General features: G+C 34.8%; 1 protein-coding gene across 1 annotated transcript in view; it reads left to right on the top strand.

The window, feature by feature from the left end:
- Positions 1–14,902, top strand: part of CSMD1 (CUB and Sushi multiple domains 1) — a 471,181-nt gene that overhangs the window by 148,266 nt on the left and 308,013 nt on the right. The window contains exon 5 of the mRNA XM_026033888.1: positions 7,051–7,128. Within this exon, the coding sequence (XP_025889673.1) occupies positions 7,051–7,128 (78 nt within the window). The remainder of the gene's footprint in view (positions 1–7,050; positions 7,129–14,902) is intronic.

The raw sequence follows: 14,902 nt of genomic DNA, 5'->3' as shown, positions 1-14,902 counted from the left end.
GGTGTTGGTGACTCAGAGAAGAATCCCAGAACAATCTAAGGGCAAAGACAAAGAAAACAGAGTGCTTGATGAGACTAAAGCAAAAGGAATTTGATGATTTCTGCATTGTATTGAGATAAATTCACCCATTCTCTCAGCAGAACAACCCTATAGAAGGTTATTGGAAATACTTCACTATTACTTATTCAACTCTGCAAAATACRTAGAGGTACATGTAAATATGTGTAACAGATATCTGTCTTCCACCCTTTCTCAATAAATAAAGAAGAGTTGAAGATATTAAATTATTTCTTCTGCTACAGCAAAAGGGATGCTGGTATAATGGAAAAAAAAAAACAAAAAAGGCAGGGTATTTAAATGTTACCTGATGTAGTTCTTGTGAGTCTCAAATTCTGTTTATGCAGCTAAGCTCTTTTTGGCTTAATGTCAAGATGCCCCTTAACTGAACATGCAGAAATGTTCAAGTACATTGCTTATACTGCCACTGTGCCCAGAGAAGGACAGAGCTGCCTGTCTCCCTACCGGTAATCACCAGGCACTGGGAAATATTCTGTCCCCTTTTACCTTCAAATATCTGTACTTGAGAAAAATGTTCAGCAAAAGGCAGCCAAGAGCTGAGCTCAGCAGAGCAGCAGCAGCAAAAGCAGCTTGAGGAAGTACCGGTGGATGATGTCAGAATTTTTTAGCTTTGAATGGTAGCCAGTATTTAAGGCCTCACAGGTTATTTCACACAGGAGGGAGACCTGGAAATTTAATCAAATATATGGGTAATCTGGAAAAACAAACAAAAACACAACAACATTCCGTTAACCTTCCTGAATTTCAGACTAGGAATATATACAGTACTACCGTATAGGTATAGCTATATAGCTATATATATAATCCTGAGCTATAGCTATTAAGCTTAATATATAATCTTAAACTATAACTATATAAACTCTAAGTGAGTAAAAGTTGCATCAAGAATAATACTACATCAGCTGGACTCTGTGGTTCTAGAGCATTATCTGACTTTGATATCCCTTATGTACAGCACATTATATATGTGTTTTTATATTTAAATGCAGTCATCAGTCAATTTCTTATACCAGGAAATTCTGCATGGCTTTAACTTCTGATTGGTTTTGTTATTCATTGGATCAGGGTTATTCAGGTTATGGGTTATTATTATGAAATAGAAAATGAAGTTAAATACATTTTGATAAGCTTATCCTGTGCTAAAGAAGGTCTGTTTGCCTCAGACTATAGTTTAAGAGCTCTTAAAAACTTTYAGTGATGGAGATTTCACAGCTTCTTTGCATAATTTATTTCAGGGCTCCATCATTCTTACTGTTAAAAAACTTTTTTCTTATACTGTCCAAGTCCTATAAATGTCCTATAAATTACTGTTTTAGCCTTAGTGGAATGGGGAATATGTCTTTCTTTCTCTGTCTATCTTTATTATCTCTAAATAGTATCATATATCCTCATTTTTTTTTCTAGATTAAGTAGTTTCTCAGTTATGTCCTGCAGAAGGACAACTAACTGTGCCTCATACCATCTTCACTTCCATTTTCATTTTTCATTTTCATTTTTCATTTTCATTTTTCATTTTCATTTTTCCCTAATTTTCTTGCTAGCTTTGCCAGCCTCTCCCTTCCAGCAAATATAAAACCAATGCTATGCTTGTTTAAAAATAAGACTGCAAAACCTTGGTGCAGAGACTACCTGCTAGCCTACATTTGGATAGCATTTGGTATATGAAATTTGTAGATTATTTGAAATCTTTACTTTGTCATCTGTACTTAGTAGTACATGGCACGAGTCTTCAAGGCACCAAGTATATGTGAGAAGATAAAGGGACTTTGCAAATTTTGTTCTAAATGCCTGTTTCAAAATGGTACTTGTTTTGTCTTTTTATGTTTTTGTTTTTAAATATAATAACATCACCCTGAGAACAGAAATAATAGTAGCAAAGAATTTCCTTTCACAGTTACAAAAAATCCACTTTTGCTCTCTCACTCTTCATCTTGCTGCTCCAAGATATTTTTGCACTTCATGAAATCCTGTTGACTTTCTCTAAACTATTTTCTCTCTTCTTTCAGTCCAGCTTATTTATTTATTTATTTGTTTGTTTGTTTGTTTGTTTGTTTGTTTATTTTTCTTCGTTTATAAGAAAGCCACAGTTCTGCACATAAAAAGACAATAAAATAGTTTAGGGACATTTATAATCTTTAGGACCCAACCAGTGAGTAATTTTAAGTTACCAGGCAGGTGGAGTTTATAGAAGCAGCAGGAGGAGCATAAGGATTGCAGGCAGAATCTAACCCATCCTCAATATTATCAGATTAAAGTGTCTAGTTTTTGTTATTAGCTCTCTATCTGTGACAAAATCCTATTTTAATCTGATTTTCCCTAAAGTTGCATGACATGTTCAGACTTAACAAGAGCCTTATATCCTTGAAATCTCACTGTATCCTTTTTGTATCATATATAAATTATGTTCACTTATCTCTGCAGATACAAAATTTCAATTTAATATCAACTAGCTTTAGATTTGATTCTGTCATTTCTGAATGCTATTATGAATAAGCCCTCTGCTTTCAGTACAGGAGAGCGTTTTTGCAAGAGCAGCATATTCTTCCTTTCAATTTTGATGCTTCATTTGTGTTTGAGCTTTAGCTTGTTGATTTGAAGGGGGGGAAGTAGTGAAAACACAGATGAGGGATTCCTAGAAATAAATTATAATCAAAAGTATTAGCCAAAATCTGTTCTTCATTTCCTACTGCCCCCGTGAAAAGCTTCTGCGGTTAAAGCTTCAGTACCATGCTTGGATGCTTAAACATACACCAAGTAGATGCTATTAGTGGTATTCTATCAAACCTTACTAACTTAAAAAAAAGTAATATTAATCTCTTATTCAGTGTTTTTTTTTTTTTTTTTTTTTTTTTTCCTCCTAGGGTATTTCTATTTATGTCTATGGTTTAGCTGTTCTATGGAATTAGCTAAAGTTGTATCTAAGCTCATCAAGTCAGCAGCAAAGAGCATCAAACTTTAGAAACTGCTTTTACATGTAGACATATAAAAGGGGCAGGAGTCAGTGGGAAGCCATTGTAATTTCCCTGAGGAACTCACTGAAAATTACAATATTCTGCATAAATTTTTGTTTTCAAATGTCATTCATATTGAGAGCACTTCTGAGTTTATTTGCTTTGAGGACATAGCATAGTTTATCCAGGGGATAGTCTTTATTAAAAGATAGACATTTCTCTGCATAATTTGAGTTCAGTTTCCTTTCCAGTTATTTTCACATTTGAATGTAGATTTCYGTATGTGTAGAATGCATATGTAACTGTGTATTATAATTGTCTTTAAAAAAGGTTTTATAGTGATTATTTTATCTCTAGTTTAAAGATTTTTTTTTTTAATCTTGATTGAGCTTTCTATTTGAGTTAGCACACATTTTTACCATCATGGAAGTAAAAGGCAGACATGGAAAGCTTTTCATTATGGCCCCAGCAGACAACATACTCTTTTCTAAATTTGAGAGGGCACACTTCGGTCACACTCTGTAGGATCCAGTGCATTTTGAAATATAAATTTAGATAAGAATTAATCGTACCATAGAATGCAAGAACACAATAACCCACAGTAAGAAAGCATCAAAGATTAGACATCAAATGCAGATGAAACATCTTGGCTCCAGAATGTAGTTTGATACTTCAACTTATTAACTGAACAGGCTTTGGAAGAATTAAAAAGAACTCTCCGTTATTAATATTTAAATATTGACATTACTTTTAGAAAGGTACAACAAATATAGCTTAAAGCTAATATAAAAAATCAAAGCTTCAAATTTGACTCTCTTCAGCAATAGAGTAATTGGTAAAGGGTTTCAGTTTGCCCTACCTGAAATTGGAAGGGCAGTTTTCCAAGAACAGCCCTTGGAAACAAAACTGTTAGTAGTAACATCAATAGAACAATTTCTTTTGAGTTATTCACTCTTACAAATTAAGCAGAAATGTAGAACATCTTCCATTTTAATGACAGAGAAGTAGGAATAAAGAGAAAACATTTTCACTTTAATAAAAATTTCAAAAGTTTTTCAAAGAGGTTCATCTTCCATTTATAACACAGGAATATATATATATATATTTATATATAAGGAATATAGCTATGTCTAAAGGAAAGTCTGCTGAAGTAATGTGAAGTAAAGTAATCATTTTGTCTACAAAGACAAAATAAGAATAACCACAAACATTCAGATTCAGAAAAAGGATTTGTATAGGCCTCTGTCTGTGTCTAAAAGTGGAATAAAGTAGTTGTCTGTAGAATAATAAGAACAAGGAAAAAAATGATATCATTTGCCTGATAATGCGTTGCCTGTCACCAGATATTTTTAACTGCAGGGATCTGCTTAACCTAATGCAGTCTGTCAATTTAATAGGCTCTCCAAGAGCCTTCCTCTGCCAAGCACTTGGTTACAAACCACATTTGTCTGTGTCTGCAGGCAAAGAGCTTCACACGTCTTTTACTTGTTGTGTAAAGAACAACTTCCTTTACTASTTGAACGCCTTGCTCTTGTTAGCTTCACTCATTGACCTGGAGTTCTTAGAGTGAACACGAAAGGGAACACTCAGGCCCTGTGCAGCCTCTTGATGACACTCCTGATCCTCTTAATAACTCCTTCCTTCCCTGCAATCCATCGATTTCCAAGGCTGAAGAGTCCCTGTGTACAACTGAATCATCCCTCAGCATTCAGTATCTCGAGAACCCCATTACTCCCATCAAGTTTCCTGTATCGTTTTGGGTCTTCTGTTAGAGCCGCCTTGACCTTTTCTGGTACAAGCGGGAATGAGAAACACGCACAATTGTCAGGGCATATGCTGAACTACACATTCATACTCGATGTTTTATTCCTCTCCCAAGAGGAATAAAAAATCAAGTATATTCATACTTGATTTCAAGTATATTCATACTTGATTTTTGTGTTTTATTCCTCTCCAAAGAATTTCTAGTATTATACTTCCTTTCTTTCCTTCCAAAATATGGTCACAGGACAAAGAAGAGATGTTATTTCTTTTTTGTATAATGAGGGACTCAAGGGTTACGTTGCTCTATACTACTATAATGGAAGCAGTGCAGGGATTGTATAGGATCAATACTTCAATAACTGCTCAAATATTCTACATGAGATGGCTATTGATAAAATGTGGAACTTATGCAGAAGGAGGGACTACAACCTAAGGAGGGACTACAGCTATTCAGGTGTGTGACTTATGTCTCCGTATCATTGGAACAGGCTGGTAATGCAGCCTAAGAAAAGAAAATGGAAGACTTGAGGGTAGTTTAAGTGCTTAAGTCCTAGAAAGCAATTGTAAGAAAACCATACGCAAAAGCCTTACCCTTGCTGAAGCTACAGATACCTATGTTTTGTTGTTTGTTATTTATTTTTGAGATTAACATTATTGTCTGTAGGCATTGATTATTTCCACGTAATACACACTTTACTTAAAGGAAAAGAAAATAGCACACAAGTATCAAATCTGTTTCATCTCATGTGGCTACAGCAGTGTTTCAAAATCTTCCAAAATCTGAACATCTTCTTTCCATATTTAGGCATAAATGCGCTAACAGTCCACAATTTAGATGGAACAAAAAAAATAGTGCTTGCCCAGTATCAACACTTAAGAAAAGTCTGCTTCACTTCAAGTTTGCAAAAGCAGCATTTTTTAAAAAAAAATCACAATATTTAAAATTGTAATATATTATTTAAATATTAAAGAAATGATAACTTGTTCTTCCTACCGCTTTACTGCTAACAAGTGTTAGCAGACAGATAAGTATATGCTATAGCAAACATAAAATACATGCCATACATTTCCCACAAATATAACTGATGATTGRTTGTCTTAATTTGCATATTCTGCAGTATCTTATAGAAAGTACTGCTGTTTTAAAAGTGTGGAGTTGATTTTTGTTTTTGTTTGTATCTTGGTTGAGTGTTTGCATTTTAAGATTATGAAATGCTATAAGCTCCAGAATTTAAAAAAAAAAAAAAAAAAAAAAAAAAGCTATGAATTAAGGACTTACTTTTTATATTTTTTTCATTATTTACATACATGATGCTTCCTTTATATTCTGATATATAGAGTTAGTTATTAAGCTATTTTGCTACTGCTGTTGTTTTTGCACAGTTGCCTCATTTCTTTGTGTGTTCTTTTGCATATATCTTATTTTTAATTGATCATATTGTTCCCAAGCTGCCTAACTAATGAATTTCTGATTAACTCTTCTTATATTTTGGGCTTTTCTCCTAGCAATTTAATTCTAATTCTGCGTCATATGTTCTTTAGCACACAGCTCTATTAGTTTGTTCCCCTGTCTGTTTTGTTTCTGAAACCACTTTGTTTTTAGGAAAAAAAWAAAAAAGTTATTAAATTTCTAATGGATCTGCTCTCTCAAAAAAGCTTGGTATCTTTAAGAGCTCTTATTTCCTTTCCAAATTCCATTGAAAATTGCCTTGTAGATTCAGAAAGGCTTAAGTAAATGAAACAGTGTGACCCCATGTGATCATGTGGCATTAATCTCTAGGAAATTGAGGTAAAAACATTTCTACTACTGAAAAAAATGGATCAAATAAAAACATTTTGTGAATATCACATTTAAATCTGTGATCCTCAGAAACACATAGATAATGTATTGTAAATTTCAAATAGGAAACAGGTTGCAAGTATGTTTAAAATTTTGGCTTATACAGTGGTAAATATAGAAAATCAATACAAGTAATTAGGACAGATTTTTATTTTGTTTGACTCTAAGGAATGTTTAATTGAAAAAAATTATGAAGGTGTATAATCTCAGTTAAAGAGCACATCTTCTTCTCATATGTAGTAAATCATTATGCTTTTCCAAAAAAAAAAAATCAATTCTCACAGAGATTGTAATTATTTCAGTGTGTTTGTAGGAGTCCTATGTTGTTTTGTATTGTAATGCATGTGACTTGGCTGTTACATTTTCTTTTCCACAATGTTTAATAATAAATCATTCTATTTTTGTTTGTTTTCTCAGTGAAAAAAGCAATTGAACTGAAATCAAGAGGAGTCAAGATGTTGCCCAACAAAGACAGTAACCACAAGAATTCTGTCTGTAAGTTTATACCATTATCTTTAGAGTGACTGTATATTTCTTCTCGAGTCTTCATATGCATACAGATCAGAGGGAAAGAAAAACTTGAAATACTAGGAAGACACGGTCATTAAATGATCATTATGGTTTCAATTGCTAGTGTAGTCATCAGGATGCTATCTATGACACTCACACACTGTTATTTTTTAAAACAAAATCATGATGCTTTTACCTGAATAACTGGCAGTCTAGAAGCCCTTTCTCCTTCAATCAGGCCAGTTCTATGAAAAATAAGAAACATTTTTATTGTGGATAACAGAGAGGCTTTTTGCTTACCAAAAGCCCCCAGGGGGTAAGCCAGTGTCCACCCTCAACTCATTAAAAGTGCTTGTGTAACTACTAAGACATATCTTGAATAAATTAATTCTTTGTGTAATAGCAGTGGACTCAGTGAAGTGAAACTCAGGTTATGTTTGCCTCAGTGTGTGCTGCAGCCCTGTGTGCTGCAGCCTCTCTGTGTACCACAACACAATTACGGGGAGAATGAGTGTCTTGAAGGCTAATGTCTAGGGGATATGATTTGTTCTCTGCCTTGCTACAGCGCATAGTTTTATGCAAAGTGAGGGGTTTGGATATTCTCTCTGGCATGATAATTGTCTGCTTTAAATATTGTTCCTTGCTGGTATGGCACTCAAAAGGAACTTCTTGTGCAAGATATAGCAGAAAAGGTTGATCTGTCTCTTTGGTGCTGGTATCTGAATGGGTGGCTATTTCATTATTTATAAGTTACTTCTGGGAGCTCTGTGATCTTTGTTTACAGTTGCAGAGCACATGCTGTCAGACACCACATTTAATTACAGAAAGGGGAAGTAAGACAGGCTATGGAAAAATTGTTATCAGGCAGTCTGCTGTTGACTTCAAATACATCTTTGGTATTTTTTCTTGTGTGTTTATACTTGTGAAGCTATATCTCATGTCTTCTTTTTCAACATAAAACTAAAATGTGCATTATTACCATTAGTTTTATCTATGAGGAACTTACATTTATATTTTTTTAAATATTTAGAATATATATTTTGCTACTCTTTATGATCCAAACTCATGCATTTAAACATTTTTCTTACCAGTAATAGAATAGATGAAAAAGTAATTATGAATTCAACATAAGAGGATTGATAAGAATGGATATTACCAACTCATTTTAATTATCAAATATCTAAGCAAGTAAATTAAACACAAATGACTGTTTATGTTTCTTGCGTGCTAGACATTTTCAATATTGTCTGCATACAAAACTAGGAAGTTGCACACTTCTCCATTTTGAGTGGCAGAAGAAATGCAAATACAGGCAAGGTAAATACYGTAAGAGCAGTATTATCTTATTGACACTTGAACTTGACTGAAATAAAACATTATAGAATCTAACAGATTTATTGAAATTCTGTAGTGGTCAGTAAAGAGTTTCAGTTGGAGTTCTATATATTAGTTGGTGTGAAAGTGTTGGAACACTTCATAGCACATTATTTTTATTTGCTTACTGAAACTGACACTTTAAAAGTCTCTATTTTACTGTGTTAACATAGATTGTCTTGGGAAAATATTTTCTTTCCCTCTTTTGAATATGTTCTGCATACTGACATACTGGCAGTGAAAGGAAATACCTGGCTGAAGTCCTTTATCTTTTTGAGGCGAGGAGATCAGACAACRTTTTTCCTCATGAGTATGAAGAAATGTTTGTGTTTTTGAAGGCTTGTCTTGCCTTTTTTTTTTAATTCTGTAAGTAGTTTAATAAAAAATACTTCCCACGCAAGCTTGTCTTAGACAACCATTGAGCTGTAACTCCTCAAACTACATCCAGTGACATTGCTGGCTCCATAGGGATCAGGCTTTCTGTTTTGCAGCAAGTGAAGCTGCAAATACTCCCTTTCCAGTTTCCAGTGCTGTTGGGCCCCCCTTTTATTTTTCCTAACACACCTAGTGGCTTGAGGCACCCTCAAAGAGATACTGTTGACATGTGTGGGAATTCTGGAAGCCTTTTTCTGAGGCAGGCTTGGAAGAGGGACTAGGTGACAGTGTTGTGCTGTAATCATACCCACAGACGATTGCTCCACAGGTGAGTGCCTCTGCAAACACAGATGTTTGCTTTGCTTTGCTCCCCATCCAGTGCTGATGCTAGGAGTCATAATTCGCTATAGTAAGCTGGACAAATAAGAGCAGAAGCTGATGGTTTCTTGCCGTCCTTCTCTGAGCTGCAGAATATAATGTAATTTAATTCCTGGCAATTTCTGTGACCAGCTCACCGCTTTGCTGAACAGAGAAGCAGTAAAAAGTAATATACTGTAGAATTGATATAACAGCTATACTAGAAAGATGTGTGAGACTTTAAAAAAGTACTGTTACTGGACTGTTATGATTAAATCAATAATGAAATTTGATTGATGCCATGAAAGTAAATAAATAGGCAGGGTTGACCTCCTTATGCCTGATGTTTAGCCTTTGATACTTGACAGGGTACAGTTCTTGAAAGCACGGAATGCCTGAACTCTTCATCCTAGCTCCATTGCATAGAAGCAAATTTGTGATGATGATTTGTTGATCTTGAGAGAGATGAGGCGAGACTGAGCATAGTGTGGCCCCAGGAAAGCAGACATGGGATGTCTATGTGTCCTGCAAGCACTAAGACCTGTGTGTTTCCCATAGCCCTTCCTCCTGAGCACAGTCTGAGATCAGATGCTGTAACTATTTCACAGTGGCAAAACTCAGTTAGGATTTGGGCACAGAACGTCGCCGCACACTGATTATTCCTTGTGGGATACAGAGTGTTGTTTCAGTCACCTACAATCATATCTCGTTGCTTTCCTCCTGGACTTGCTTGCATTCCCAGGTGCTTTCAGCCTCTCTGCCATCCTCTAGAAACAGACAGGTAATGAAGTATGGCTTTGGGACACAGGAGCCTCAGTAGATTTACTGTGGGAAAAAGCCATTATAGCATGTGCCCCTCCCCAGGGAATGAACAGCAAGATTTTGCTTTGTTTTTGTTTTTCCTGAGCACATCTGAAGGAAACTCAAGTTMGTCTGTTGTCGGGAGGCTCCTGCCAGCCTGTATCCTTCAGCAGGGAGCCAGATGCAGCTGGGCCGTGATTAATCTATGCAAAGAAAGAGCAAAAGGATGAAAAAGATACTTGAATGAAAATGAGGGTATGGTTTACCCAATATTTAAACTTGCCTACTGGGGGCTTTCGTACTAGGCTTGGCTACCTTTGGAAAAATAAACAGTGAGATCCAGGAGATCCTTTCTGATAGCTAGTTCTCTGTTAGTGCTCTATCARTGCTGGAACTGTCACAAACAGTGACCAAATGCAATGTCAGGTGGATTTTGTCTTGATCATCTTAAGCTGTTCTCTCAGAGAAGCAAGAAGAGAGTTGTAATTTATGGATCTGCATAAGGAAAATGAATTATAATATGTTTGATGATGAGGATAGGGGTCCATGCATTTAGTTACAAGAAAATATACTTATTTTTGTGCCTTTTTGTTTTATTTCATTTTGGTTTGGTTTAGTTTTTTTTTTACATAAATGGGTCCATGCTTCTAGAAGAYAGAAGGGAGCTGTTAGATCTATCTTTCTTTTGTCATTCTTTCTTATTCAGGCATAGAGTGAGACTGAAACTCTGTGTCCTTAATGGCTGTCTTTTTTCCTAAATTACTATGACAACAGTTTGCATTGTGACTGGGCACATCCAACTTTTATAGCATCATTAGCTCGTGTATTAATATGGTTTACTAGCAATATTCCTGGCCAACAAATTTGTCATATGGTAGTTAACCCTTCTAAATATATAGGCAAGAGATCTACTGTAGAGAGGTTTTACAMAGAGCATCTTGTAATCCAAGAGGAGGATATGTACAGAAGCAAGGAGGAGAAGGGCTTCCTAATGATATTGACCATGAAGACAGACYATCACTAGGTGACTCTAGACTTTATAAAAGAAGACTTACAGATTAAGCAAGAATGAGACCCCACTGGTGAGTTGTTTCAAGTTGAGCCTCTGATACATTACAGGCAATCACTCTTGGTCATTTCAAGTGCATAGGACAATCCCAGAATCCCAGAATGGCTGAGGTTGGAAGGGACCTCTGGAGATCATCTAGTCCAACGCCCGTGCTCAAGCAGGGACATGTGGAGCACGTGGCACATAATGAGTGAGTGTAGGTCTCTCTTTTGGACACGGAACTATGGAGCCTGGAGAAGGCAGTGCTGTACCTGCCACCTTGCACCCAGTGCCTCTGTGAAGGTTTGGCTGAAGGTGCTGACCAGGCTGAGGAGGGCAGGCCTTGCTGTGCCTCCTTGCTGGTAGGGTACAGCTCCCTGCAATGCTAGGGATGTTCAGTGAGGTGACACCCATTATATTATGTGGAAAGGGGAAATGCTTGTAGGGTTTATGTGGTGCATGCAGAGCTGCCAGTGCAGTCATGTTAAAAATGCTAAGCAGTAGTGAGCACAGAGTGTGAGGAACAGCTGATTTACCAAGTTTCTTCTTGCCAAAATGCAAGATATGAGCTGTGTGGCACAGCAAACTGCAGGGAACTTCCACGTTCTGGAAGAGCAACAGGTATTAACAGGTGAAGCCTAAGTGAATCTTTAAAAACATTCCTTGTATTAGGTGATGTTAAAAGTTCATAGCAACCAAGTAACTTAGCCCTATCTGTGCTAAATGTATAGTTTGTGAATTAATGTGATTTTTGCAAGGCAAGCTCTCTATAAATAGTCACTGAATAAAAACCTCTTAAACTTCACTGAAGCAATTTCACACTCTTGTAGTATGATTTGAAAATATATTTCAAATTATCAGAAAAAAAAGTCATTGGAGATATTTAAAAAAAATAGTTTTGGAATGTGATTTTGGATATAGTAGTAAGTGCTTTCACTACAGAGTTTGGTTTGGCTACAGAATTTATCTGAACAGTTGCCTACCCTGCAGATGAAAAGCAAACAAACAAACAAGTTATTTTAAGACAATGATTTTTACCATGTAGAGCCAGAGAACAAATGAGTTTACAGACTCAGTATCGATTGGTCACAGCACATTAAGGTGAATTAATGGCACACGCTGTTGAAACTCCAGTGACTAGTTCCAAAACAGGATTACATTGCTAATTCTGTGCAAGAAAGGAAGAATGACAGCAGCCATTTATTTTGGTGCCGGATAACTTTGAAAAATAGCTTAGTATATCACAACATAAAGTTAAAAAGATGTTCACAGCAAGTTTTTAGGATGGAGTTTTGTTTCTTATCAATCTGCATTTTAATCTGCATTTTAAATATACTGGCAATTTCTTCTTCATTATATTTTGCCACTGATAAATGTACTTCGATAGAAGCAAGATGATGACTAGTACAAGACTTGCTTTTCTAATAATGAAAAAACATTTCTCTAGGATAATATTGGAGTAAATAATTGCACTTAATAGCACAGCTTTTTATCTTRTTTATTCTTATTCCTAGAAAATAACAATTTATTTAAGACCTTTTAGATATTAAAAAGATCAATATTTAGCAATGTATTGCAAGCTTGCTGATATGCCAGTTGATGAGAACAGCTCAAGGTCATCTTCTCAACTTACAGTTACAAAACATAAAGCAATAGCTCATGACTATTATCATGTAAAGAAATTTAGTGACTATCATGATATAACTACTGATTTCTTTTTTTGATTTAATATATAAATAAGTTGGGGTTTTTTTAAGCTTTTCGTTTTTTACTTCATTTTAAGCCTTTTAGTTAAAATATAACAAATCTATCTCAAAGTTATATATGCTACCCTTATAAAACTTTAAACCTAATATAATTCCCCATATTCAAGATGTACTATGGTTAAATGCATTGTCCTGTAGGCTTTTCTGTTTAGGACAAACACCTGATCAGGTAAAATGGCAGGGAAAATATATGGTATTAGATGTTTTCAAACATCTAATGCTATATCCTTAGTTAATGAAAGTCACATTTCATGTGACTTTAATGTGACTCACCCTCATGGTGGTGGGATTGATCCCACCTGATAAGCAGTGAAATAAACTTCCTAAATAGCTGTAGATAATTCTGTATCAAAATATCTCATGCTTTGGATCTTATGTATGTTGACCTCTYTATGTGGCTGTTTTTCACTCTCAATATTTTAAAAAGTAGTAAATGAAATTATAATAAAAAAGACATAAAACCAGTAAGACAGGTGATAAACAACCATTTTTTAAAAAAGTGCTATCGACAATTTTTTAAAACAGTGCTTATCAAGTAGTATGTTTTATTTGATAAAATTTCTGAGGTATGTACAGCCTCAAGCAAGAGCTAAGTTAAAAGCAGTCTGGAGAAATAAACAAAACATAAATCTCCGCATCTGCTTGATTGGTTTCACTTTCAACTGGAAGGAATAAAGCAAATATCAAAATGCTGGCAGCTTTCAGGCTTGCTTTTCATCCTGAAGCAAAGAGTAGTATTTATAAGTTTTCTAAACAAGCTTCGAAAGGTTTGTTTGCTCAGCACTGACACATTGACGATCAGTTTGCTATTGCTACCTAAAGAAAAAAAAAAAAAAAGATAAGTATTCAGTTAAAAAAAAAAAAGAATAAAGATGAAACCTAAACATTGATATTTTCATGCAACAAGTTAAGGGACAGATCATGAAATCTTTATTATTAAAAGCATCCTTGCAATACACAAACACACACGTGCGCACACACACACACACACACAGACACACACATAATTTTAGATAAATACGTAACAATATTCCATTATATTATTTACTGTATATTTACTGTATGTCTAGTAAGAGATAAATGCTATTTCCCTTTTACTGAATATTATAGTGTAAACTTGGCAGCAGGAAAAAATGACTRCAGCATTAACCTTTAGCAGTTTTATAAAGCTTTAATAAAACAGGAGGGATAATTACCCTGATATACTTTGTTCTAATATGGAATGTAATAAAACTGAGCTGCCCAACTGTTAAAGAATTTAGGCTCTTCTAAAAAGATGAGTACAACTATATAATAAAATTCTACAATACTGTTTTAATACATTGTATAAATTGCTTTGTAAATCAAGTTAGTAAGATTGTATAAATTGCTTTCTAAATCAGGTTAGTAAATTATACTTGGTGTTTCTAAGTAAGCCTTGATCATGGCAGGAGCTTAAATATCTTTTAAAATATTATGCAGAAATCTTGCTGTGCAGAGAACTCCTGCCTAAATATATTTGTGAAGAAAAGCATCACTTGTAGCTACAAGCAAAACAAGGTGCCTCATCATTTATTTAATACATCATTTGCATATATAATTTGTAAAATAACCAGAATAAAGCATCTATTAAAATATGTAACACAAGATATAATCTGATTGAATTATGGATGGTTGGAATGAATTGTTACCAGCTAGGAAGCTGAAACTGCCGTTAAATAATTTTCATATACAATTATGGAGCATTACTGATTATCCAAAGTGAGTGTTCATACCGTAGGCTAAATTGACATTGAATTCTGTTATTTTCAAAGTCAAAGACATAAGAATCAGCAACCTGCTTTTAGCAAAGTGCAGTTCTACATAAATTGCCTATTCACATTGAATTTAAATATAAACCTTAATACTTTTATATAGCCTCATTGGCTTAACTCCCCTGCATAGCCCTGTTAAAAATATAGACGTAAATAGGTTGGCAAAATGAAGTCTCTGGAGATGTACAATAATATATGTAGATTACGAAGGTATTCAGAACTTGTGGGTGGGTGAATTCAGTCTT

This window comes from Nothoprocta perdicaria, unplaced genomic scaffold (assembly GCF_003342845.1).
Source record: "Nothoprocta perdicaria isolate Ctin4 unplaced genomic scaffold, notPer1 scaffold_136, whole genome shotgun sequence".
NCBI lineage: Eukaryota > Metazoa > Chordata > Aves > Tinamiformes > Tinamidae > Nothoprocta > Nothoprocta perdicaria.
This window is presented reverse-complemented; position numbering and strand designations above follow the sequence as displayed.